Source organism: Bradysia coprophila (genome assembly GCF_014529535.1).
Source record: "Bradysia coprophila strain Holo2 chromosome X unlocalized genomic scaffold, BU_Bcop_v1 contig_26, whole genome shotgun sequence".
Taxonomy (NCBI): Eukaryota; Metazoa; Arthropoda; class Insecta; order Diptera; family Sciaridae; genus Bradysia; species Bradysia coprophila.
The window spans coordinates 441,744-468,589 of NW_023503313.1; the positions used below are offsets into that span (position 1 = coordinate 441,744).

At 38.0% G+C, this 26,846-nt stretch overlaps 5 protein-coding genes across 5 annotated transcripts; 2 read left to right on the forward strand and 3 right to left on the reverse strand.

Annotated features, from left to right (window-relative positions):
* The first annotated feature begins 895 nt into the window (after window positions 1–895).
* Window positions 896–2,972, forward strand: LOC119069354 (myrosinase 1-like). The gene is made up of 9 exons (XM_037173427.1): window positions 896–1,043; window positions 1,104–1,198; window positions 1,262–1,395; window positions 1,456–1,598; window positions 1,666–2,059; window positions 2,124–2,271; window positions 2,334–2,520; window positions 2,584–2,790; window positions 2,855–2,972. The coding sequence occupies exons 1-9, from the start codon at window positions 1,000–1,002 to the stop codon at window positions 2,970–2,972; spliced, it is 1,470 nt and encodes a 489-aa protein (XP_037029322.1). The 5' UTR covers window positions 896–999.
* Window positions 2,973–3,056: 84 nt separating this feature from the next.
* On the reverse strand, window positions 3,057–6,492 carry LOC119069096 (glutamyl-tRNA(Gln) amidotransferase subunit A, mitochondrial). Its single transcript, XM_037172989.1, has 6 exons — window positions 6,343–6,492; window positions 6,034–6,281; window positions 5,745–5,975; window positions 5,496–5,683; window positions 4,807–5,436; window positions 3,057–3,269 (listed from the first exon to the last, which is right to left on the reverse strand). The coding sequence occupies exons 1-6, from the start codon at window positions 6,373–6,375 to the stop codon at window positions 3,121–3,123; spliced, it is 1,479 nt and encodes a 492-aa protein (XP_037028884.1). The 5' UTR covers window positions 6,376–6,492; the 3' UTR covers window positions 3,057–3,120.
* Window positions 6,493–8,064: 1,572 nt separating this feature from the next.
* LOC119069094 (huntingtin) lies at window positions 8,065–20,182 on the forward strand. The gene is made up of 28 exons (XM_037172985.1): window positions 8,065–8,261; window positions 8,363–8,837; window positions 8,897–9,026; window positions 9,307–9,897; window positions 9,966–11,005; window positions 11,063–11,383; window positions 11,451–11,919; window positions 11,988–12,241; window positions 12,302–12,709; window positions 12,781–12,938; window positions 13,060–13,333; window positions 13,404–13,637; window positions 13,702–13,901; window positions 13,971–14,274; window positions 14,332–14,499; window positions 14,560–14,810; window positions 14,868–14,988; window positions 15,046–15,882; window positions 15,954–16,135; window positions 16,202–16,299; window positions 17,803–17,953; window positions 18,017–18,302; window positions 18,360–18,497; window positions 18,567–18,826; window positions 18,888–19,062; window positions 19,185–19,329; window positions 19,394–19,662; window positions 19,740–20,182. The coding sequence occupies exons 1-28, from the start codon at window positions 8,194–8,196 to the stop codon at window positions 20,064–20,066; spliced, it is 8,334 nt and encodes a 2,777-aa protein (XP_037028880.1). The 5' UTR covers window positions 8,065–8,193; the 3' UTR covers window positions 20,067–20,182.
* Window positions 16,393–17,136, reverse strand: LOC119069097. The gene is made up of 2 exons (XM_037172990.1): window positions 16,893–17,136; window positions 16,393–16,814 (listed from the first exon to the last, which is right to left on the reverse strand). The coding sequence occupies exons 1-2, from the start codon at window positions 17,079–17,081 to the stop codon at window positions 16,404–16,406; spliced, it is 600 nt and encodes a 199-aa protein (XP_037028885.1). The 5' UTR covers window positions 17,082–17,136; the 3' UTR covers window positions 16,393–16,403.
* A 3,039-nt stretch (window positions 20,183–23,221) lies between the features above and the next one.
* On the reverse strand, window positions 23,222–23,647 carry LOC119069355 (metalloproteinase inhibitor 2-like). The gene has a single exon (XM_037173428.1). The coding sequence runs from the start codon at window positions 23,645–23,647 to the stop codon at window positions 23,222–23,224; it is 426 nt and encodes a 141-aa protein (XP_037029323.1).
* Window positions 23,648–26,846: the final 3,199 nt, after the last annotated feature.

Sequence of the window (26,846 nt, forward strand, 5' to 3'; positions counted from 1 at the left end):
TCGCTGTGTTTCAGTAATTCTATTGATGATATCACAGCTGTGATGAAATGTTTAACGTCTGAACGTTAATAAAGTAAAACACCAGACTATACTTTATTCAACAATATGCTCACCACATTCACAATCACAATATGCTTACCGATTCAACTAAGCGAAATTTTCAGATATTCTGCATGGTAAATACCTCGACTATAAAACTACATTACATAATCCTGAAGAGACAATACTCCAAGATTACTATTTTGGAGGAAAAATAATCTTTTTCAGATAAATCAATTAAAGTGGCGAATATTCGTATCATTTTAGCGGTAGTTGGTGTTATTGTTACTTCGAAGACCAGTTGAAGGCACTGGCCTGACACTATTCACGCTATTCCTCATTTTTTAAATGCTACTATTCATAGAGTGTCCAGCCCGTGGTTGAAGGTTTGCGAGAGGTATAATATGTTTTACATTCTCCGTATTTGGTTGTTTAAACTGTCATGGACGAATGTTCCATTCCAACAACAAAATTAGGTTAATTTCTAGGCTTCCCTACACGTTCTTAGTTTCGGTTTAGCTTAGGTAAATTAGATGTACTCATTGTCTACAGATGATATGCTTTTGTTGCTATACGAAAATCTAATTTAATTGATCCGAAAAAGAAAGAAAGAAAATCTTAAACCATTTTTTCCCGACAAGAGTTCCAACAAAAACATTTTTAGCATTCGTTTGTGGCGTGACGGAAACCACCTTGTTTGTTAGGATACTTACTCACTGGACAAATCATGGAATTATTCAACTTATCAGTTCCACGCCATTTACGATACACACAATTGATATGTACGATACGTGATCATAGGACCGTTATGTGTGGCGATAAATGTATCTAAGAAAATTATCCGATCGAACGTTTTATAAGTCTACTTCAAATTGTCAGTTAATTGTTTAATCATTTTCCACAGTTTTTAGTTAGCTGTGTAAACTCGCGAGGTTTACTAGTGTCCGATACAGTAACACAATGAAAGCACAACTTTTCGCCGTTTGTTTGGTGGCTGGTTTTTGGTATAAAAAAAAATCGATTTCCATAAAGAGGTTTTCATAGAAATTCTATTTACTCAATAGCCTATCGACGGGTCAAGTGCAAACATTCCCTCCTAATTTTCTGTTTGGCAGTGCAAGTGCATCTTATCAAGTAGAGGGTGGATGGGATGCAGATGGTATAATTAATATTTAATACTGCCTCATCTGTAAAGTTATTGAAAATGAAAATTTTCATTCAGGAAAAGGACCGAGTATCTGGGACGAACTAACACATAAATATCCAGACAAAGTATACAACCGGGAGAATGGAGATATTGCGTGTAACTCATACGAACTCTACAAGGAAGATGTTCAGTTATTGAAAGATGCAAATGTACGTTGTTTTGTGTGCTTCCGGTCAAAAACTCCCCAAATAAAAAAAAATATTTCACAGATGGACTTCTATCGGTTTTCAATATCGTGGTCTCGTGTCATGTCGGGTGGTGACAATGCAACCGTTAACGAGGCAGGTCTACAGTACTACGACAATTTAATTAACGAACTAATAGCAAATGACATTCAGCCAATGATAACATTGTGGGTTTGCATTTCCTTCAGTGTTTGAACCCGATCCACTCTCATACAAAAAATGCATTTTTTTAAGGTACCACTGGGACTTACCTCAAGCCATTCAAGAAATCGGAGGATTGACAAATCCTCTGATTGTAAGGTATTTCGAAGACTATGCTGACCTCGTATTGAAAAGATACAGCGACCGCGTCAAGTACTGGTCAACATTCAATGAACCGATCATCATTTGTCAACATGGATATGGAAATCCGGATAGGGCACCGTTTGTTTATTCGGCTGGTATCGGTGTTTATTTGTGCTCGCACAATTTGTTGTTAGCACACGGTAAAATCTACGACTTATTCGATGCGAAATATCGAACAGAGGGCAGTAAAATGGGAATAGTTATCAGCTGTGGATTCAGCTTTCCGTTGGATGAAAACAATCCAGATGATGTGGCTGCTGCTGATAGAGCCATGCAATTTAGTGTAAAGTTAAATTATGCCAGACAAAAAGAGAACATAAATCGAATTTGCTGTGTATTTCCTATAGTGCGGCATGTACGGTCATCCAATATTCAGTAGAACTGGCGGCTACCCGCCCATAATGGTTGAGGTAATAAATGAGTTGAGCAAAAAGGAAGGTAGAGCTTGGTCTCGACTACCATACATGAGTGCTGAGGTTAGAGATTCATTGAGAGGTTTGCAAATTGAGCTAATGAGCAGCAATTCGTCCCAGACTGAAAATAAATTTTGTTCACAGGAAAATCCGATTACTACGGACTGAACTATTATAGTAGTGGTTTAGAAACAGCCTCGACATATGAACGTTCTGGTGAGCCTTCCTTTTGGACCGATCAATATACTAGCGGTATTAAGAATGCGTCTTGGCCTGTTGCCAAGTCCACATGGCTAGTTTCCGTACCGGAAGGTTTAAGGGGCATGTTAAAGTAAGTCGGACAATTGTTGAAAAAAATGTTATTCAAAAATCGAATTTTGTTTTACGAATGCAGTTGGATCAAAAACCAATACGATAATCCAGAAATAATAATCACCGAAAACGGTTGGTCAGACGATGGAGAATTAGAGGATACCGGTCGGATAGCATACCTTCGGGGTCATTTAAAGGCTGTTCTAGATGCAATTGACGATGGCGTAAATGTTACCGGACACACAACGTGGAGTCTGTTGGATAACTTCGAGTGGATGATGGGATATTCGTAATGTCTAAACTACAATACATTTCCACAGAATTTGTGAAACTAAATTTCATTATCATTTCAGCGAAAGGTTCGGTATTCATTACGTTGACTTTGACGATCCAGCCAGACCTCGTACACCAAAGGCTTCAGTGGCATTTTTAAGGAATGTTATTCAAACAAGAATCGTTCCAGATGAATGATTTTACACTTTTGTTGTTATGTCATAAACTTTCGCTCTGTTTGTTACTCAAAGGGTTGTATTGACGCAGAATAAAAACAAGAACTCAATCAGCAACAATTACGTTTAATTACTTGACGACGTCTAAAACTGATGCCAACAACAGCTTATCATAACAACTGTTTGAAGTCAACCGTTTGTTCTATCCATTTGGCCACAGTGAAAAGATTCTTATCTGATAAAAAAGGGCCCATCAATTGTAAACTTAGTGGCAATTGGTTCGATGACAATTTAATTGGAATCGAGATTGCGGGGATGCCTGCAAAGAGAAAATTGAAAGATTGAAATTTAAAATTATCGAAATGAAGAATTTTTTGAAGGGTAATAGAGGTTAGAGGTGACTCAAAGATTATGAGAGTTTGCCTAAAAAAAGTTTGAATTTAAAATTTTAACGACAAACGTGTCCTGCTATGATTATTAATCTGTCACTACTTAAGTATCGTATAGCGTTCGATAGTAAATCTTCAGCTGTAGTCGTTTCAACATACAGCTTGCTGTCCTGGAGAAAACTACAGATAAGACGCATCAGATCGCTAACTTTGTTGATGACAGAAGATATTGAGTCGATTGTAATGAGAGGTTCCGATGCATTAAAAATGACTAGTGTGCAGTGTGAGTAGATAAATCAGCGCTTGTTTAATTGGTTGAGAAATGTTTCCTAGTTCGCATGGTAAAATAATCTTCGAATCAATTAAAAGCTTCGAGTAGACGTTGAGATGGTTCCAACGTAATGGCTCATAGCTAAAATCCGAAGATCACAGCTTCATGTAACCCGATCAGAAAGTTTCGAAAACATTTAGGTTTCAGGTCGAACCAAATCTGAGCTTTATGATGGAAATGGAAAAGCACGTTCAAGATCTGTTACAGAAATTGTCCGGGGTTACGTACACTTAAATGGATTCGAGAAGATATAATCAGTACGCAAACTTCGTATAAAACGCATCTAAAATTTCAGCCAAAATGTCACTGAACGAAACATATACTCTGACTGCCTTCCAAAAAAGTTATAGAAATTACGGTATCAGTGTAACCGTCCGTTCTGGAACGAGAACATATAAATTTTTAATGCCTAATAAGACGATTTTTTAGTGCGTTTAAAAACTTCTTAATTAACCTTTCAGAAACGGCAAGCATATCACCCCACAGTAATTGAATCTGTTACTTCTATTGTTTACAGCATCGTCTAGCGTTTGGTACACTCACTCAGTGAGCTCGTCGTTTATTTTTGCCGTCGCTGTCGATATCAGATGACTATCCGTTTCGGGAAGGTTTCATGATTAATTTCCATGTTTACGAAATAGTGACAGTCAGAGGCATTGAAATTTGCTTCAGCTGATCCACACAGACAATTAAAACTGTTTATACGTCTGTATACGGTCTTTTACCTAGCCCATTGTAGCAGCTTCAACTGTATACATAAATATAAACAGTTTCGATTGTATGTTGTGGATCAACTAAAAAACGGCTAGTCATGCTGAAATTCCACTGCCTCTGACTGTACAAAAAAAAACTGCCATAGAAATACGTGAAGCCAAAACACCATGGATACTGTTCAATGAAACAATGTAAGTGCAACACTAAAAAATTACTTTCTTGGCGCTGTCTGTCGTTGCATCGAAGTGACATAAGCAAATTCTGATCAAATGTGAGCAGTGCACTTGTGAATTGGTAAATTTTTTCGGAAAAGCAAAAACGTTTCTTTTCGATAAACAATTCTCAGCCGATCAAACCGTCCAACTGATCGTTCGATCAGCTCAAATTCTGATTCCTCTACCCAAATCTCTTAGTCTACTCACCTGCCATATTTGCTGGTTGGGTACAAAAGTCTTGGATGGCGCATTGGTCTCTGTTATTATTTTTAACAAATTCCTCCAATTTGGGAGCATCCGTCAGTGTCGTCGGTGTCAATACAACATCTACTGCGTCCGTGCCCAAAAATATATTTTGAAAGTCCTGTGCTATTAGCCGCCGAACTCTCAACGCTTTCTCGAAATATTTTTGATAATTCATACGCAGCAGATAGTAATTGCCGGCTAAGATTCGATTTTTCACCACACTGTTAAAACCCTCCTGACGAGTTTTCGCATACATTTGTTCTGTACTAACGGTAGCATCGTCTTCCGACCGATGACCGAATTCTACTCCATCATAGCGAGCCATATTACTGGCCACCTCACATTGGTTCAATATGGTGTAAACAAATATCGACGAGGCTGTATTCGGGAGAGATACATCGACGACTTGTGCTCCATTTTCTTCTAATAAATCAGCTACTTTCATCCACGTTTCCATGACTTCTTTTGACAGACCATCGCAATGGTATTCTTTGGGTATTCCAATTTTGAAACGCTTGATCGGAATCTGGTCGGGCAAGACAATGTTGGTAAAAGGTCGCTTGATGGTAGTGGAATCTTTTGCATCAGGTCCTAGAAATGAATTTATTTTAACCGGAAATCATTTCCAAACTACGAATCAGAAAACCAACCTGCAACAGCATTCAATATCGCAACACAATCGTCAATAGTTCTCGTTAATATTGCTGGTGTGTCCATCGAATTCACCAATGGAATCAATCCATTGCGGGAAATTAGACCATACGTTGGTTTATAGCCAACAATGCCGCAATATGATGCAGGATTCCTAACTGAACCACCAGTGTCGGATCCGATTCCACTGTTAAAGGAGAAAGATTTCAATTTCATCAAATACGATATTGGTCAGAAAAAACATTTACGCATAACAAGCTCCTGATGCCACAATAACAGCCGATCCACCGGAACTTCCGCCAGCGATATGTGTACCATTTTGACTGTAACAATTTTGAGTGAAACCGAAAATTGAATCGATTGTTCCTGACCCCATGCCGAATTCATCGAGATTGGTTTTGCCGAGTAAAATTGCACCTTGCGCTTTCAGTCTATCATAAACAGTTGCATCGTAGTTGGGTCGATAATCCTCTAACATTCTACGGTTGGAGTACAGTCAGAGCGTTACACAAATTGGTGAACATTCATGCAACGTACCTCGAAGCACAAGACGTTGGTTCTCCTTTGACGCAGAAATTGTCCTTTACAGCAATGGGAACACCGTCCAATTTTCTGATGCCTTTGCCATTTATGTAACGTTCAGACGACTCTTTTGAATTGGCTAGAGCTATTTCGGGTGTAGGACGAATAATTGCATTCAAGTTCTTTTGCCGGGTAACAGCGTTTAGACATTGGTTGGCGATGTCAACCGGATCGAGTTGTCGGATTTTGTAGTTATGAGTGAGCTGTCACGCAATAAGAGTTCTTTTGGTTCAAGTATGGATCTTAATAAACTCACAGTAATACCTTTGCTATCGTAGATGGTAAGCTCTTAGCCATTACGACGAGAATTTCGTTCGTTTTTCTAGTGTTTATATCCCGTTCAACACCGTTCAACCTGAAAATTTGTTTTCATACATCTGTCAGAAACGGAGCCGCATGTGGAAAAGCCAGTTGCCAGTGGCGCCGAGTATAGGGGGGCGAGGGGGGCGATTGCCCCCCATAACAATGCAAAACTTCTTTAAATTCCTAGGGTTTTTCACAATTTTTTTATCATTTTGTGCTCTTTGCCCCCCATGAGCCCCCCATGAACGAATTCAAAGTCGGCGCCTCTGCCAGTTGCAAGTTAACGTCATTTTTTTTTGACATATTGAATCTGGGCTGGGCCATTGGTAAAATTATCTGAAGTGGTGTGTTCCAATGAAAATTCAAACCAGACCATACCTGTAGAGTTTACTTTCATTGGTGGTTCTCGCGCATCTAATAAAATGGCGATATGCGTGAAATCCCGAAAGTTTCCAACCCTGCATCTCAGCAATAAAAATGTGTTTGGGAATGCAGAGGAATTTACAGTAACAGGTACGGCGTTAAGTTGAAGTTTTGTCTCCAATTCCATTTCCATTTCGTTGTGCCTCCGTTTCTATTGTTTAAATTCATCTTTCAAGTCAACGGAGACAAAGCGGATTAACGACCTTTAGACTTTTGGTATAACGACACGTGCTACGTACTTACATTATTATCGTAGTACGATATTGGATTGTTGGATTGTTTACTTAGGATATAATGTTTTCTAAGTTGGTAAGCTCTAAACAGACTATATTTTGATGTAGCGTAGTAGCGGTGTATATGTAAAGATTAAATTCACGCCGTAAGTGTGCCTAAAATTTGAATTTTAAGTGAACGATTCGATGAAAAAATGAACCGAAAAATACATTTCAACGCTTCATTGTATGAAAATGACGCTACGTTAGAAAGACTTCCGCACTTTCCATTTTGAATTTCGACCGCACTTACGGCGTGAATTTGGTTGTTTATCAATTAACATTATCATCAGCAAGTGTGAGACCTAACGTTGTAAGAACTGAATAATTCACGTTAATTGCCACAGTCATAAAATCATAACAAAGTATAATCACCGAACCTGTAATATGTAAATAAAAGATAACAATAGAGAACACTCGATTATCGGTTTCTTCAAAGCCCATACGAATTGTGAATGTACTGTTAAATTTCCAAGGTTCTTTAAGAATCTTGCAAATTTCATCCATAGAGACATAATCAATATTTACATGAAAATCGATCTGTATGGATGAAATCGTGTTCGTTCGGCAAGTAAAAATTCGTGTTTGGAACAAACCTATACGGAAAAGATGTTTCGAAACTAAAGCTCAAACGTAATAGATTTTTGTACAAAATTCCATTATATTTCTATAGGTTAACCGAGGTTTCCTATAGGTTTGTTCCAAATAACTAAACACCCGAACTTTGACAACACGAACGACAACGATTTCATCAACAGAGGTGAATATAACCTAAACGTCAACCAATTTCTTTGTAAATTTTTCATTAAAATTTTCGTCAACCTGAAAATTGAGGTTAAGTTGCCATCTGTGAATGAAATTTGACATTTCGAAATGACCTTGGAACAAATTTATATCGGGTGATTGCATTTTCATATTAATTTAAACGTGCATTGCATCGTCTGTCAAGACGGCTCTTCTGTTTCTTGTTTGATAACAAACGTCATCGCAAAAGAGAAATTTCATTTATTTGATTTGATATATTAATCGACTTAAATGTTCTTGTGTTGTGATTTAAATGGGTTAAATGTTAAAATGATGTCCGTGAAACTGGCGTAAATGTTAACATAATTCAAAAATGGATAAAATCAATCTCGTTTCGAGTTTCCAGAAGAGCATTGAATCGTTAAAAAACACAGAATGCAGGTAAGCGAAACATATATTCCGTATTTAAATCTGGTAGGTGGATATGATCAAACGAAGAGCCGACACAACAAATAATTTTCTTTATTGTCTTATGTTTCCAGTCGAAAGGAAAAATTGGCTCATTTTGCCAACATATCCGACTTTGTAACATCACCGTCAATACAAAATCATCCGAATCAAGTAACATTCATCAGCAATGCGTTGGCCGTGCTGCTGATGTTTTGCGAAGAAATAGATTCAACAGTTCATCTGAATGCTGAGGAGAATCTCAACAAAATTATTCGCTTTTGCGAGAAAACATTCATCGTCCGGATCCAGTACGATGTGTACCATGAGATCAAAAAGAACGGAAACGAACGATCGCTGAGAATTTGCCTAAACATTTTCGGTTGTTATTGCCATTTGATCAAGCAGCGCAAAGTTAAACCATATGCTACGAACTTTCTATCATGCATTTACGCTATTTCAAAGCGCAAGGAGACTCAACTGATCGAATCACTGGCCGATTTTCTGAAAACGTTTTGCAAATTTATGGAAAATTGCTTATCCGATCGGGATGTACTGAAATTAGTCGAGGTGAGTAACAAAGAAAAATGTCGGTTGGAATGCGCCGAGTCTATTCAATTCGATTTAAGGTTTTCCTCAATGACGCCACATCAGACTGTGCTATTAAAAGACGTTGTGCCTCACAGAATGTCATGACATTGATATTGAATTCAAAGAAACCTGATTACATATGCCGTCAAGCGTTCAACAAGATTCTAGGTATGTTTTTCCACCGGTAACACAATGAATCATGCTCGCCGAGATTTCTGTTTATTCAACAATGTTGTTTGTTACGCACTCAAAGTTCATAATTCGCAAATTAATTTTTCTAATTATTCATCGTACGGTGAATTATTTGGTCGAATTGTTTGCTCATTCGTTGGTTGAGTTAAAATGCGTGGTTGAGTGAACTTCTAATTCTTGGCGGAAATATTCAAATGAAAAACCAAGACCAATCAATTACTTGTTGAATCCACGTTGATTTTCGTTTCACTTGTAGACATTCTCGCTACCGATCAGACAATAAATGCAGTCATTGGTTTGTTGGGAATGTTGCGATTATTGATACCCGAACTGACGACCACCAAAAATTGCGACTTTTTCAAAATCATTCAGATTTTAGATGTGTGCTTGCACCTTTTGCATGACAAATCTCATTCGATAATAAATGCCTCGCTGGAGGTCATCCACGTAATTCTTCGCTGCTCGCACAAAACCATGAAAAAACTGCTTACATCTACGGATCACGTCGATGTCATTCGCCAGGACGATTCGTTGCGCAATTTAATTTTTAAGAAAAGCGGAAGCAAGCCCAGTTCGTCGAAGTTGAATGAAATAGACAAACATTACTTCGAAATGAATAGCAGCAGAGAACTGGAGGGTAGTCTGTTTTCCAAGGATACGCAAATTCTCGATGAAGGATGTCTGTCCTGCACCGACATTGAAATGGATTCATTGGTAAGCATCGACAGTACGCACGATGCGGATAATTTAAAGAAAAAATCCGACACGGTGTCATTGAAAAGCCAAAAGTCAACCGAATCTTTTGGATCGTTCTTCAATACGCTACTTTCGCAATCTAAGCCCACTGGTAAGGCAATTATTTGTCTTTGTTGCCCATTTGCATTGCTAACATTTTACGTTTATCTATTCGATCAGAAACGGTCACAAAATTCTTTCGCTCTCAAGGATCCTCGTTGAACAATACACCGAAGAAAAGTCAGCATGAAGACAATACCAGCCTAAAAGATTTCGTTGAAGATGATGTAATATCAGCCGGATCACTCGACAGCAATGTATCTATCCATAGTCACCATTCATCGACGCTTGCTGTTCCAAACGAAACTGATGAAACGGTCACTGTCATTGAAACAGACGCAGAAGTCGAACCGACAACGGCGTCGCCACAGCCATCGCCTGACCATCAATCAGTCGACATTGGTCAGTTGCATCCAGAATCGATAAAATTGGACGATTCAACCGATTCGGTCAAATTTCGAGAAATGTCAATCGGTTCCATTTACGACCAATTCCTCGTCGAATATGTGGTACGATTAGTTTGCTACAAATTCTTACTGGCCGGTCAGGATCAAAAACTGAAGCTGGACAGTGCTGTGCGCGTATCAATCAAAAACCTATCACTGATTGTGTTGTCGGATTGTGTACGAATTTATCCGCAAATTTTACTGATGAAACTGACAGTATCGCATAAGGCGAGTGTGTCGGATGAGTGCCGTGAAACATTGTTCGATGATTTGAGTGAATTGTGTTTAACAGAAACATCAGAATGTAAAAACGATGAACAGCTGCTTGACATTATCCCCGACCATTTCGGTGTGAGTACCTGCTCTATAGACGAATTTTTGTCGCCACTCAGTGATAAAAGCATCAATTCATTAAAAGGCACAAACGTGTCCTCCAAAAGTCCAAGTAAGGTTCCTGTGACTAGTAAATTGCCTGTTAAAGAGACCCAGCATGACATGGATGCGGAGAAATGCGACCAAAATATTGAAGACATTTTATTGTATTTCAACCATCACGATCCATCACTGCGAGGCAATGTTCAGTCAATTATTGGAAATTTCATCGTAACGGTGCTGGAAGACTACCGCAGTGTGGACGAATTTCGGGAAAGATGCTTTGTTAATGTGGAGACCAAGTATATCCGTTTCAACTTACTACTGAAAGTGTTGATGCAGGTAAGATTAGTCCGTTGGTTGACGAATCGGCTTAACAAAAATAATTTCCGTTGAAAGGGCCTATCCGATGAAATCCACACAGTCATCAAGCATTCAATATCCGCTGTAGATGTCGTATTCCCGTCAGTATTGCGAACTATAATAGACCGGGGAACGTCAATACAACACACCTCATCAACCCGCAATGGACGAAAAATCGATGATCTGAATGCCGTTCCGAAAGGCGATCTTTGCATTGATCAAATACTCACTGAGTTGCTTATCGTCGGAAGTAACAGGAACTGGGTGGTGCAAAGTAAATACTGCGAATTGGTGACGAACATTGACTTTGCTGAAATGAAATCCGTTTTGGGTGACGAGATCGGTCGATACTACGAGGTACCGTTTTTTACTAAAAAATAAAGCTTTTTTCTGGGCATTTTAGGACTTTCAAAAATTTTTGCAGAGAAAATTTCTTGATTCAATTTTTGCATTGATCGGAGATCAAGACAGCCGAACCAGATCCCGAGCCATAGAGACATTATGTCATTATGTCAAAGACGAACCGGCGTACAACTGCAATCGAAATGTCGAAATCGGCAATTTTGTGTGTGCGAGAATATTCGACAGGTTACCGTTGGCATTCGATAATTTCAAAATTGAAAACTCTCAACGTCAGCATCAAAAACTGGGACCGGTCTTGTACACACTATCCAACAATCTGATGGAACTGGACGATCGCAATCAACAGTTTGGCATCGTAAGCGCTATTGCCGAACTGGTGAAGCTTTTCAATCCCATTACGTACCACGCTGTGTGGAATGAGTTCAGTGTTTTCGAAATTTGTTTGAATTTTATGCGAGAGAATTATTGCATCGGAACGGATGCTGCATGCCAGTGTGATATGATAAATATTTGTACGAGCTTAATTGCAGGTATTACAACTGTGCCACTGTGCGTAATGGTTTTAAGATTTGATGTGAAATTGAAATTTTACTTTAAGGAAATGCCTTCGATCTGAAGTACGTTTGGGCGAAGGAAATAAACACATTGCTTCTGCATGTTTTAAAACTGTTGAACATATTCTATCATGTGTTCAACAACACCCAGCCGTTATACATTCCGAAGGGTCAGAAGAACGACATCTTCATTAGCACCAAGGAGTTCCAATTGTTCGAAAGTTTTGGTTATTTTGGCAACGATTATTTCTACCGAAAAATCTACAAACTTCTGAAGCAAAGTTTCGATTCGTACAAGGTGATTTGAATTGACCTACGACGCAGCTCTGTATTTTGTTCAACCTTTTTTTTTGTTCAGATTACCATAACCAAGGACAGCGGCCAAATAGTCATGGACCTACTCAGTACAACGCTAAATGCGTTAATTGTGATATTAGAAATCAAAGTTCCCGAACCGACATCGAATCCCATTAAATTAATTGAAGAAACTCTGCTGTATCTGTCCACATTGATCAACTATGCACCGATGGAATCGGTGATTGCAATCAGACAATTGCTGAAGTACATGTTTTCCATGAATCTGAGATGTCGGACATCCGACTTTGAGTACTTAGCCGGCAATGTTATCGAGAAGGAATGCAAGGGATGTGAGATGAACGACATGACGACGATGCTACGAAATCTATCAATTTCGTCGACCAGTGCGTCGAGTGAGAATGTGGTTCACATATTGCTATTCAAGCCGATCGTTATTCGATGTTTGAAGGTATGGAAAACGGTCGAACTTCTCTACCCGCGTCACCTGAGTTAATTTGTCTCATTTTTTTCATTTTCCAGATTTTCTCCAAGTCCGACACTTCGATTCAGTCAGCGATTTTGGATATGCTTTGCAAAGCGCTTGAATTTAATGTCAACTATTCACTGCTCGATGCGAACAATGTTTTCTTGGACTTTGTGCTCAAATTGGCGGAGCTAATTGAAACTGGTGCAGTCAGGTAATGATAATTCCATTTTTCTCTGACCATCGACATCTGTCTTCTTCATGCATTCTAATCGATGGATTCGTAAAACGAACTCCACTCAAAGATTTTTTTTTCTATCCACCATTCGTTACAGAGAAAGCGAAGTGGTGGTCCCTAGTATCATCAAGTTCTTGTTTTGTCTGACGAAAGAGAAAGACCGAAAACTGATCACAATTCCGAAAATTATCAACATCACCGACACATTGCTGGCAAATGACGTAAGAAGCGGATCGAGGGCGCTAAACGAGCTGGCTTTTAAGTTTTTCTTCGACGAGACCGGCTGTGAGGATGGTTTTAGCATTAAAGACATCAATACACAGAAGGAAGTGGCACTCCGAATGTTGATAAAATTTTTGCATGTCAGGGAGGTGGGTTCTGTCTGGGATCCATGATCTGTGTCAACTGGCATGAATTAATTTAATTTTGATTTTCTCGCAGATACAAATCAGTTTGTGCAATATCTTGATGTTGCTCAGATCATCCACCAGCGACAACGAAAATAGTTTCTACGTGAATTTGTTGCAAGTAATCGACGACAATCGGGAGCTTTTCTTCGATGTGGAACAGTTCGACAGTATCGATTTGTGTTTCAAAGTCGCTAGCGAGTCAACGTTGATGGAAGAAAGTAATTTGCGTAAAACGTTTTCATTGTTTTACAGTTACATCAATCAGGTGAAGAGAAATGTAGCGATAAAAAAAAATCATTTTCCTCTAACGCGTGCTTGATTTTCCATAGAACGAACGATCGTTTGAAGTAATGTCAGTGATTTCGATTCTCATCGAAAATGTCCTATCAAAAGTAACCGAAGAAGTGGCATTGGAGCAAACGCAATTATATTTACAAGAACGAATGGAGCCCATCGCATCGGATCGCGCAACGTTATTCACTGAATCAATTTTTTCGTTCGTCAAATTTGCTATTGATTCATTGCACTGGTGAGATCCATTTTGATCCATTCATAAGTGTGCACTGCGCTAAACAAAATCTCGATTTTCAATCTTTAGCTCTAATACCGAACGGGACATTCGTGCACGGTACGGACCACATACGCGTAAACTGTTCCGATTACTTCTAAAACATCAGTTTGGTGTCGGCAACTTTGTTGTCATTAAGCGAAACTTATCAATCGCATTGTCAGATCCCGATTTCATTACGACTTCGATCCATAGATTACATGCATCCCATGCGAATGCTTTCATTCAATTCTTATGTTCGATGAAATGCGACTGGCTGCCAATATTGAATGTTTTAGCGAGTTGTGAAGAGACTACTTTCGGAACGAACGCATCTAATATACTGAACGCTGTTGTAGGTGTCATTTATTTGATTGTTAATCGGAAAGATTTAATGGAAAAAAAATTTCAGTGCAAGTCAGAACGTTTGAATGATGCGGTAGTTGATTTTCTGATCAATCATTTGGACAAGTTTGTGAACGCAGACCAGCGATTGTTCACCAAATTATTGAATGACCCAGAACACTTTGATCAATTAATCGGTCGAATTGACTTCTTAATAGGGCAACAGTTGTCGCAGGTGATAAAAGAAAATTAATTTTGTTCGCAGCTTTGAAGCTAAATTTTCTTCCGGTTTCAGGAAACACAACAATCAATTTACTTGTTGCTGTCCACCTGTGACGTCCTGGAAAATTATCCGAAATGTATAGAGACAACCCTGAAATGTGTCTCCGTTTTCGAGTTTACCAATCTTAGGGTTCAAACCGAAGAAATTATTTTTGAGCGACTATCATCCCTGTTGGACCTAGATACAACGATCACGAACGTTCTGCCAAAAACCGCATTTTTATCGCTATGCGAATTTTGCCGAAACGAGGAAGTCCATTACAGGTAACTTTATGATGAACGAAGTGGATCGAATTTACCGATTTCGTCTTCATTATTTAGCCTCAAAGATGTCGTCAACAGTCTGCGGCATTTTTATGATGTAGCAACAGAATGCTACGAAGATGAAGTCCTTCGGGCAGATACTATGGCTACGGTTGACGGATCTTGGCTAATTGAACAGGTAAATTATGTCCACAATCTTTATGTTCCGTCGTCAGGACAGTTCATTTGTTTTCAGATTAATTACAAGTCCTTCAACACTCACAAGGACAGTAAAGCCCTAGCCGAGCTACTGTTCGAAATAACATCCGAAAAGCAGTTGTCGTACATTCTCCAATCCAATCAATTCAACATTCGTCACCTGCACAAATTTATAGATTTTTCCTTCGAACACATGGCGAACACATTCAAACACGATTGCATGCAGTTCAATCCACACTTGAACTATCTGAAAATTCCGCTGTTACTGAAGCACTCAATGGTCTGTCTAATGGAACGCATTCAGGCGTTGTGCAATTCAATTTCACCAGATTGTCGTGACAACAATGTCGATAGATTGATCGACGATAAGGGAAATTATCAGAGCATTGTGAAGGCATTGATTTCGTTTCTGGAACACATTGACATGCTGGAGCACACCTGTTTGGCGTTCATTGAACTGAAATTGATTGAGAAATATTTCAGGCAAAACATTTTGAAGGAAGAAATGTTTGAGGTGTTGTTGATCTTTGGCACGATTTGCATGTTGTATGCAACAAATGTGTTGGAACGGGAGAACATTCAGCGGTTTGACATTGAAATCTCATTGAAATGTGCCGATTTGATATTGAAGCAGAAATTGCTGTGGAATGTGATAAATAATTCGGATGGCTTTGCGAAACATTTGGATTTATTCGTCGATGTATTGTACAAGACGATCAATGTGCATTTTGGCAGCACCACGCTGATGAGTAAATTTGATATCGAAAGTTTGGCAATCAATGAAACGAATGATTGTGATAAAAAAGCTATTTTCCTGGCTAAATTTGTTGAAGTTCGAAGCAAGAACGAACAGAATGAATACTTTAAGTTAGAGGTAACCGACGCGCATACACTGAAATGTTCCTGAAAACTGACATTTTTAATTTTTTTTTCCACCGCACACAGGACGTGATAATCAGCCTTATCGTATCAGTATTGCGTACGAATAAATTTTATGTTTTTGCTATTGCACCTATTGAAGTTCTTCGCTGTGACTTGGATATTAAAAAGTCCAAGCAAACCGCAGTCCCATCCATTCCCATTGAATATTTGAACGAAGCTGATGTTCTTGAATTGTTTGTGAAACGGTGCGAAACGTCTGCTTTAAAGTCAGAGGTGGCTGGGAATCTAACTTCTTTTCAAAATCGTTTCAGGATTCAGATCTTCGGTTACACATGCCGTCATCAGTTCGAAGAATTTTTTATGTCGCTGTTGGTTCTATTTAATACTGAAGTGGAGGTCGAAATTGTCGGTAAGTAAATTGTCGGCTTAATCGTTTTGAATGGGAACACCTTCCAGTGCGCTCGGTTATTTTGTGTGATTTTAAAATTTTATTTGTCGAAAATCTGCTTGAAATTACATCTGCAAAACCATAACGCTCGCGAAATCGTCTTGCGTTGCGTTGGGTAAAATAATAGCCCCGTTTTCATCCCGCAGTTCGTTGAAGTAAGCTCTATCAATTTCCACAAAACCTACCTTTTGTGCAGCTCTTCTCGAAAATGGACTCGTATAAATGCTAAATGCCAAACTCATTTTCTTACTTCTCAACAATCGCACAACACGCGCATACATTTCGGAAGCTAGGCCTTTCCCTCTTTGCTTAGAGTCCACCACAACCAGAAAATTCCACACAACCGACTCAACGCCATATCTCCCGAACATTCCCAATTTGGAATCGTGCAATGTAGCGTGCAGCGAATTCATTATTTTCCTGAATGGTGGGATCGTTTCTTCCGTTTTGCTTGCGGCCCGAAAAGCGTCCTCCTTCTTCCAAATGAATTGCAAATTAATTCCTGCAATTTCATCGGTCTTTTTGTCGATTGCAATCAGGGACAGAGGACATACTTCTTCTGATTCCATTAGTGCGGCAATTCGGACAGCCGAGTAGTCGTCATATGTTTCATCAACTGGTGCAAGGTCACGCAGTGGATCATGGCCGTGTTCAGCGTAAAATTCTAAAATTTTGGGAATATCAGTCAACTCAACCAATCGTATGTTGAAGTATTTCCACTCTCCGACTACGTTTAGTTCCATTTGTAGCAGCAACGAAGTGTGTTAGTAGCAGTCGTTTATCAAAATCAACACTGACCTTTTATACAATCTCGGTATTGATTACTGTTTTCATCGGCTTTTTGAGTTGATTAACATTATCAGTACGTGTTATCGCGTATTATCAAATGCACATTGTTGTCGTATTTGTTCGGTCATTTCTTGGCTCAGCTGTTAGGTTCCGAATTTTAGTAAAAACGGAGCAAAGTTTTCGGAACTCAGGCTACTCTTATTATGACATTGGTTCCATATTTCAAAATGAAACATGTCAGAAGAACATGAAATTATCAATTGCAATCACTAACATTAAACACCCCCTAAAATCAGAAGTCTTTCATCTCCTCATCTACAAACTATCAACGCATCAAGTCGAGTTGATCAATCTATTACTTCGTTTCTATAAAACGTATCCTAAAGTTTTCTACAAAATCTTTTACTTCATTAGCTACAACATACATATCACTATGTATAAGAGCACATCCAGATCAAATCGGTTATTTTTATCGTCGTTGTCGACAACAGATGACTAAACTCTCTCAAGTCAACAATTTAACCTCTTTGATGATGATTTCAGCTGAAGTGTGTTACAATTTTTAAAAAAATTCTCTAAGTTCTAAGAGATCGAAAAGAAAAGTGTTCGTCAAATATAGCTACTGAGGATGCGTATCTTGGGATGATTATAACATCACTGTTCCTCGAATTTCAGATAGCTCCGAACAATATCAAATCCGGAACATGTGTATGCTTGCGATAACTGAGCTTTTGCTATCATTGAAAGTTACGACAAACCTTGGCAGCACAAAAAACTCATTTCATCATTTACCCAGAGGAAGTCCTTTGAAACTAGACTCAATAAGGTAACGATAACCATAGCATCCGATGTAAATGGAAAATAAATTCTGTTTCTGTCTGTTTCATAGTCGAAAAAAGTTGCACAAACTTCTGTTGAAATTGCCCGATTCGAATGTTTTTTATCTACCGAATGGCGAGCAAATAGGATTTCGGTCAGATGACAACATCACCAGAACTAGCAGTTTCTCGAAAGGTCAACTTGACCTAAACTGTGTGTGGCAAGTCGTCGAAGAAATGGACGAGAAGAAGATAAACCTGAGCTTGAGAAATTCACTGTATCTCATTGAATCATCGGAAATTGATTTGAAGAGCAGCCTCCAACTTATATTCGATGTTTTTGGTCAATTGATTGAGGTAAGCTTTCTTCCACCTGTGACATCTGCCAGTCCTTCAGTTCGTTTTGTCGTTCAGATAAACTATTCGCTGATCTTGCCACATTTATTGAAATTGAGCGAGATATGCGCAAATCGTGAGCAGTACCGGTGGATTAAGAATATTTCGTTAAGAATTCAAGAAGCTGTGCCCATGACGAATGTCATTGCACATCAGGTAAGAATAAGATCCTCAAATAATTAACCAGCTCGAATCTAACCGAAAATGACTTCTCAACAATTGCAGAGCATAATTTACTGCCTATGCAAATCGTCTGCAATTTTGATTCCATCATTGAGTGAACTACAAACATTATGCTCTCTGGTTCATACCTACTTGAAAAGTCCGTATCTCTCCATCCGGAACGCTACGTTAAAGGGTTTATTGTGTCTGCTGGAGAGTTGCGTCAAGACGAACACAACGATTGGTGGCCTAGGCGAGGAGCTTTCATTGATTAGGAATGTCGTTATTTATTACACAAACAACAATGGAATTGTGGAGGAAAGGTAAGTTGATTTCTCAGCCGGTTTTCTATTAGAGTGAAAGTAAAATAAAAATTGTTTTCAGTAAATTGACATTTAGTGATGAGCATACCAAGCTGGTGTGGGCTTTAAATCTTTACCTCATCGAAACGACATCGAAATTTGTGAACGATGTTAACGTTTTGTCGAATACTGTCATCTCGGCAAACAATGTCTTGAAGCGGACTAACAACATCGATCAATATCTTTCCATATTGCATGTAAGTACGACCTACGACGAGAATAACAAATTTTGAATGTCAGTTGTTCGAGAATGTTGTAGACCTTCTTTACCGTTGTTACGCCAATTAGAATTCACTTTTTATAATTTGATTGATTACAGGGTCTACAACGATTAATAGTTTGCAACGTCGATGACTGCGACTTCCGTGACAAAATCGAGCAAATTGCTTTGCATCTCTTCAAGTCGGGGAATGAAGCATACTCAATTCCAGCGTTGAAGCTACTTATAACGTGCTTGTATATCAGTAAGTGAACATTTAACCCTTTTTTCGCGAGAGGAAATTATCATTTTTTCTAACACAAAAATAGGTTCCAATGATCAACTGAAAAACACGGAAAATTCAAATGGCATCGTTCAGGACGAACCGGAAGTTATATTACAATCAACCGAACGCATTGATATACTGTTTCAACGGATCAAATTTACCACACCTTGTACGGGTGAAATATTCGGAAACGTTTTGTGCCAAATGATTCGTGACCTGGTGCCGCCAAATGAAATTTTAACAAAAGTCATCAAGGAGTTCCTGTCATTAACCCAGCCACAATGTGAAGTCATCGCAAAAATACTGTTTCATGTAAGATAATCTCGATGAGGCTAAAATCGGAACGAAAATTGATGGATTTGCTTGTTTCGTTAATTTTTTTTTTGAAGGTTTTCCGTTCGGCAATCGACTCAGATTCACTTACATTACTGCAAGATTGGCTCATCTGTTCGTTTCCAAATTTTCTAATGTTTCCCGTCAACAGAGCCGTGTGGTGCTTGAGTGTGATATTCGTATCGGCGTCGATTAATCAACATTTAGTTAAGATATTTCCGGAAATATTGGACAATTTCAATATTTTGAACGATCGACAGGTAATTTTGTTCAGACTGTTTACAAAGGATTTCTACAGTAATTTGAGCGCCGACCAAAGGTTGAATTTTAAGAAAGTATTGGCCGAATGCAATTATGACATAATTAGAACATCATTGAATTGAGGGTACATTTTGTGCAGGTAGTTAGACCTTCTTTTTCTCTTTTTTTTTGTATTGTACACACAAAGTTTGTTAATGAAACGATTCCTTTTCCTAATATATTTATTACAGAAACTGAATTGACTTTGTTTTTATGACCTCAAAGTCTTTTAATATTATCGTGGGTGCTCGTTGCGTATCAACGCTGAAGTCTGTTGCTATTTGAATGATGCATCGAGTGTAACTCAAAGGACATGCCATTCATTAAATTAAATCCTTTCTAAAGCTCTAATATTCTCAAGAAATAACGGGCCGTTGAAATACTTCGTTCGCTCAAAAAGGCTGTGTTTGGACATATACAAACAAGTGACCCAATTTTGACGAGTTGTTAAATTAATTTTGATTCAGCTTTGTCCGAAGTTTGGCCTTAGGTGTTTTTAATGTGTATTGACGTAAAAGTTCCTACAGCATATGGTAGGTAGGGTTGCCATTTTTGAAAATTCGAAAAGAGGACATTTTGTACGAGAAAAGAGGACAAAAAGAGGACGCCTTTTAATTCGAAAAAGAGGACGAAAAGAGGACAAATATAGAGTCTTAGCTCTTTTATTATTCTATGTGGACCAATAGATATTCAAATAATTAGTGAGAAAAGTTAAAATTAAAATTTCATTTGGTTTGAGGCGAATCCGAGGTTTCAGTACCTACCATTTGTAAACATGACCTTTTTTTCCTTTTTTTATAAAAATCTTCATATTCTTCCTTATTTTCCAGAAAAGTGATTCTTTTATGTTTTTTGCTAACTTTACTTGGAGTTCTTGAACTGTAAGCTACAAACATGCACTTATCTCAGAAGAAATTCATAAGTTTTTTTCGATACTCCATTTTTGTTTCGAAGTAAAAATCTAAAAAATAAGAAACGTGTTTCTTAATAATTTACAAATCTAGGCCTGTTCAGGCACATTTTCTGAAATCTGACTGTTTCTGACCATTGTAGGAAAATTTTCTAAAACCTTTCCGTTTCTCACGAATTTCCTACAATCTGCCTATTTCACACCAATTTAGTTGTATTTTTAAATTGCTGCTAGAATATGACTCGATTTCAACTTAATTTCGTTTTTTTAATACTCCTGGTTTACTCCTTATTTTATGCATATAAAAACATAAAAATTCCCAATCATAATGCTAAAGCTTCCTTAATTCCTAAATATGGAGTCGAATTTTTGACTGCGAGGACTAGTCAACTATATCATTCGAATGCTGTAGAAGCCATGTAGCTTTAGAAATACCTGCGCAAGCGAAATTTTTTCCGTAAAATTTGACCACATCTGTTAATTTTGCTAAAATTTAACAATATTTTAGAAAAAAGAGGACGTTGTGTGAAAAAAGTGAAAGTGAAAAAAGAGGACGAATGGCAACCCTAATGGTAGATATCTACTTACCTGTTTTAGGTTTGCTTTTTGAATAAGATTAGTCAGTAAAAAAAATCGGTTACTGACACAACTTCATCACGCCTTGACAGGTTTTTAGATCATGGTTCAAAATATCCACAGCAACATAACCCTCGCGATTTTCATACAAATGTTGATGAGGTTATGTCTCTATGGGTCAAATTTGTCAGTAATTTCTCACTCGTATTGGCCTTGGAACAAGCCTATATCAAGTCCAGTTTAAGAGAGTTCTTACTAAAGAACACGACGTAAAGACTACTTAAAAAGAAAATATTAAAATAGCTTACAATGTTACTACTTCGCCCTCTGACAAAGCCTTGGAAAATTATTTTCGAAAATTTACCATAATTTGCCAAAAAAAAAAATTAAGACCAGGTGAAGGTGTTTACTATCGCACAATGTTTAAATTGCGATGTAAGCACCTCCACCTGGATTTAAGCCAATTTCACACAAAATGTAGCCACGCCCCTCCTCAACAAAAAAGAAGTTTTTCCGAAATGCACCCAAAAACTGAGAACGCACATCGATTCAGGGACCTATTGGGAGCTCAAAACAGCATTCAGTAAAATCGGACCAGTTCCTTCCCTATACAAAATTTTTCATTTCTTCTTTGTGAGAATTAGTTGAATCCGACGTGCGAGAAGTACGAACTTTGTTTTTGGCGAATCAAACCAGTAAATTTGGTGAAATTGCTTTACGGCTCAAATCGTCCAACATTCTCTGGTTTTGTACTCTTTGACCTAATGTAGTTTTTGTGCAATTCCTTGCCAATTCTTTTTAAAGTTTCTGCTAAACCAGTTAGAGTTCTCTGCTCACCAAAAAAAGAAACAGTAGAATTTCGGAAAAAGAAAATATGCACAACGCATCATTGAGACTCGAGCTTATTTTTGGAAATTATAATTACGAAAAAATTCCGAAAAACTGCTACAATTGCTAAAAGTTTCTCATATGCAGAATGAGCACCAGCTGAATATCACCAGCTGGTGTACAAACAAAAACACTTTGTATTGTATACAATTCAAAGACAACCTACACACAGTGCATTTCTACGTTAACGTCATCTACGCGCACATAACACGTATGAATGAAGTAAACACATTGTTAAGAATGTGTTTTGATTGTTTATCATACAATAAGTGTATGTTAGCAGATCCAGCTGGTGATATTCAGCTGGTGCTCATTCTGCATATGAAAAATATTTACAGGCTCTAAGAAGTTCCAAAAAACTTTATTAATTTTTTTAAATTCTTCCAGACTTACAGTCAGAGGCAGCGAAATTTCAGCACGAATTTGCTTCAGCTGTTTTTAAGCTGATCCACACAAACAATCTAAACTGTTTATACGTCGTTATACGGTTTTACGCGCGTGCGTATAGCAGCTTCAACCGTATGAACAAGTATATACAGTTTTGATCGTGTGTGTGGATCAGCTGAAAAACAGCTGAAGCTAATTTATGGTGAAATTTTACTGCCTCTGACTGTATTTGAAGTTTTCCGATTTTTTTCTTTTAATTCATATTTTCAAAGTGAACACTTAACGAATCATCAATGGAGCTTCAAAAAAGAAAAAAAGATAAAAATTATGAGGGAGCTCTCCGCTTCATCTTTAACCAATTGAGTAAAATATTTCAAAAACTCTTTTGTATAATCGAATGTATTCATGTAAATCAGTTCGACCGAACACTAATGGTTCACACCATTAATCGAAATAACCGCAATCACCGTTAATCACTTAGATAGCTGATGGCGTGTAATTTTTGCAATTTAATTTCTTCGCTTCTGCAATCATTTCGCAGCATGTCATAGAAGTCCAGTTTTGAAGAAGTCCACACGAGTACACATGGAACGTTTCCTCATCTACTGGATTTGTGGCAATAAAGTAGGTGTTTCCTTCTTCTAAATATACGCCACAAGCGGCTGAATTGTCATTTGTCTTCAAAACGGTAGCCGATACAGGAGCACCACGGAATTGTTGCACAATTTCAATCGGATAGCAAATTTCCATTTCTCCGCAATAGTATGATGGGCCCACAACTTTGAATGTACCACCGAAGGTAGCTTCACAATAGCTCTCCAATCCTGGAATTCCCGCACACGAGCATGCATCGGAAAAACTGATGTAAGAAATAGCGAAAAGCAAAATCAAACCGAACTTCATCTTTAGGCTGTGAGGAGAAACTGAACTGTGAATGAAGTGAAGAGACGATTCCATTTTTATATCATTCGCAAAAAATATTTGTTTAGCTGGTTCTCAATTTTTTTAAAATTAATTTTTCTTCGTTGAACAAAGTTGAACAATGAGGTTAATGAGACGAAGCTTCACGAATTTTTCTTACGAGTACAATGTCCTCATTGATCGAAAACGTAACGGTCAAAGGGTTTAACCAAAAGATGTAAAGCTGTAGTGTGTTTCTTGCAAAATATTTTTTTTTACATTTACCCCCTGTCGCTAGTCGCCACGAAGTTTCAAACAAAAATAATTTATTTGGCTTCATTAATTGCAAAACAAAATTTCCGATAAAAACACATGCTCAAATACTGCCACTGGCACACTTGTACTAATAATGTCTCGCAACATGTTATGGACTTTTTAACCAATTCTATGTTTAAATATTTACTTCCCGAAAGAAAAACACCCGTGTTCAAACACATCTATTGGCGTCACCTCATTTTTGGAAGAAATAAAGTTAAAAAGTTACATTCGGGTCTTGTTACCAGGCCTTTCCTTTTTACTTGAAAATTGTTAATAAATGTTTTCCCCGTCGAACGTTGAAAAAATGCATATTCTTTGCTCAACTGTATGGAAGAACAGCCAAATTTTGTCAAAATATTACGACTACAGTTATAGCTTTATTTGAATCATCAGCAACTATGAGAACAAAAAAAGAAACGAAAGAAGCAGCTGACATTGCAGGAGATGATGTTTTGATTGACGTTTTTTTTAAATTATATTGCAAAATGTCCACGATTTTGTCTCAAACAGTTTAAGTTTTCAAAATTACTTCAGGAAATTGCTGACCGATTTTTATGATTGAAATAGTAATAGCATGTCAAGGGGTCGTAAAAACTGGAAAAACTGAAAGATATTTATTTTAAATGCGACAAAAACAATTATGGCGCAGCCGGTAAAACATCGATCTTTTCTCAAAAATTAAAAACTACAGTAAATAAATATCATCGATCTTCTTCTTCCCTAATGTTCCCAAAATACAAGCAGCGTTACCACGTTGAATTGCGATGGAAATTCTTTGCAGAAGGTATCCTTTTGATTTTACCTCACCCGTTGCCTTTTTCATTAAAGAGCCCAATTTATCAATAAATTTCTTCGTTTCCGGACCCATGCAACCTAAAGTCTCGAAAGCAAGTGGGGTTAGCAAATAGTTTTGTTTCAAAGAAACGTAATGGTTATGCTTATGTCTCTCTGCTTTTTCAGCAATGGACCGTGCTTTCTTTGATGAATCATTAATATATGATGCAGCCATGGTATCCCGGACGGTAACATCCCACAAGAGTGATCTCCCATGACTCCATGGTATCAAAGTCATACCGTCAGGTCTTTTACCATCATCTCTTGAAATACCTGGAGGCTGCACTATATTTGGAACACCTGCACTAGAGAAAGCATAAGCGAATATGTTATTCATAATATCATGTCTAACGTATTTTCCTTCTGCGCATTTCACACAAGATAAACCATGCAATCCATCTTTTTCGACTGTTTTACCGCAAAGACATTTATGTTCCTCACATATTTGAGTGCCTCATCGAAGACCAACAGCAATTCTAGCAGAATTGTTATCCAGTAGTAATCCTAATTGACTCGATGGGATCACTTGCAACCACTTTGAAGATTCTTTAGTCGATGATGCAAGTAGTCTGGCACGAGTTTTCAGGTCACCATTTTCAAACAATTCATTAAATTGATTTTTGATCTTGGGGATGTCCCAATTCCTTTGTTCCTTTTTAAGAGTATCGTTTTCTGGAACAAATTCTTGAGGAATTTCATTAATTAATTGTACAATCTGTTCATCAATTACTCGTAAATCAAATCTTTGAAGAATCACGCCACACAAATCTGATGAAGAAAAGACTGACGACAAGTAGGCCGGTATTGCTAAATCCTCAACTTTTCTAATACCCATACCTCCGAAAGACAATGGAAGCGACGCTTGATCCCAAGAAAGGCCTTCTACCCTATTATTAGTAATCGACTCCAAAGCTGACCTAAAAACTTCGTCAACAGACCTCAGATTATCCGGAAGCAAGTAAGCTCTAGAAGCGCGCATCAAATAACTGAACCTACAACTGCTCAAAGATTTCCTAAAAACACACAAAGCAGGATGTACGTCCATCAACTTCAATCGATCACACATCAATTTGATTGATTCAACCTTAGACGAAAACATCCTCTCTAAACCTGTCTCAAACACCGGCGAGCCTAACAACTCAAGGGTAGACTCATCCACCTTCTTAATACCCGGCAACAAAGCTGATATCTCAGCATACATACGAGCTTCTTCATTATCAGTCGCATTGATAAAGAAAACCTCGCACTTCTTAGCATTAAGCCGCAAACCTGACACCTCACAAAAAGACAAAACTCTCTGAATATCATCTAACACTACAGACAACTCATCACCTATAGTACCGTCATCCAAATACCAACCGTCGTGAAAACAGTTTTTCTGTGATAGCTCGGTACAAGCAATTGAGTTTCTGTTCTTTTTATGAAATCAAATAAATGAGGTTTTCCACCTACCACAAAGTAGGGGGAAAGCAACATTTTCAAGGCTCCCTCCGGTTTGACGAACCAAAATTCAATTCATTCAACAATGTTATATGTGGAATGAAAGAGGGTACGTCCAGCTACAAAACCCTATAATCAATTCCACAGATAAGCGCTGTTGCAAGCCAGGAGGAATGTCCAATCATTTACCATATTTTGAGTCATAAGTCCAAAACGGGTGGATATTCGATATTTTTAACATTGCGAATTGGCAATGGACTATTAGAATATCTACGAGTAAGTGTTACATAGAAAGCGAATGAAGGAAAAATCATCTTGCCCTTACCGATGATTATACTCTTTATGAAGGTCTGCCAGAGGCCTAGATTCCTACAACATTTTAACTTTTAGAAACATTTCTAGCTCAAGCTATCACAGAAAAACTGACCTCTTACTTTTCACGTGTTTACTCTGAAAATGGGAAACTTAACAGAAAAAGTAAAAGGAATTGAAAGACGATTCAAACGAGCTATAGCTTCCCCGGATCGCTGAGCTATTGTTTAGAATGTCCAAGTTAGTCCAAGTTTTGGCGATATCACTCTTAAGCCATTTTATCGTAGGAGACTGCTGA

Excerpts from the sequence above, each read along its gene's own strand:
- LOC119069097 (XM_037172990.1), bottom strand. The coding sequence starts at position 17,081 with ATGGAACTAAACGTAGTCGGAGAGTGGAAATACTTCAACATACGATTG. Across the intron at positions 16,815-16,892 it reads CACTAATGGAATCAGAAGAA|AAGGAGGACGCTTTTCGGGC; the intron begins GTATGTCCTCTG and ends TTCATTTGGAAG.
- LOC119069094 (XM_037172985.1), top strand. The coding sequence starts at position 8,194 with ATGGATAAAATCAATCTCGTTTCGAGTTTCCAGAAGAGCATTGAATCG. Across the intron at positions 9,898-9,965 it reads TTCGCAATCTAAGCCCACTG|AAACGGTCACAAAATTCTTT; the intron begins GTAAGGCAATTA and ends CTATTCGATCAG. Across the intron at positions 18,303-18,359 it reads TTTTTGGTCAATTGATTGAG|ATAAACTATTCGCTGATCTT; the intron begins GTAAGCTTTCTT and ends TTTGTCGTTCAG.
- LOC119069096 (XM_037172989.1), bottom strand. The coding sequence starts at position 6,375 with ATGGCTAAGAGCTTACCATCTACGATAGCAAAG. Across the intron at positions 6,282-6,342 it reads TACCATCTACGATAGCAAAG|CTCACTCATAACTACAAAAT; the intron begins GTATTACTGTGA and ends ATTGCGTGACAG. Across the intron at positions 3,270-4,806 it reads CCAACCAGCAAATATGGCAG|GCATCCCCGCAATCTCGATT; the intron begins GTGAGTAGACTA and ends TTCTCTTTGCAG.
- LOC119069355 (XM_037173428.1), bottom strand. The coding sequence starts at position 23,647 with ATGAAGTTCGGTTTGATTTTGCTTTTCGCTATTTCTTACATCAGTTTT.
- LOC119069354 (XM_037173427.1), top strand. The coding sequence starts at position 1,000 with ATGAAAGCACAACTTTTCGCCGTTTGTTTGGTGGCTGGTTTTTG. Across the intron at positions 1,396-1,455 it reads AGTTATTGAAAGATGCAAAT|ATGGACTTCTATCGGTTTTC; the intron begins GTACGTTGTTTT and ends AATATTTCACAG. Across the intron at positions 2,521-2,583 it reads GGTTTAAGGGGCATGTTAAA|TTGGATCAAAAACCAATACG; the intron begins GTAAGTCGGACA and ends TTACGAATGCAG.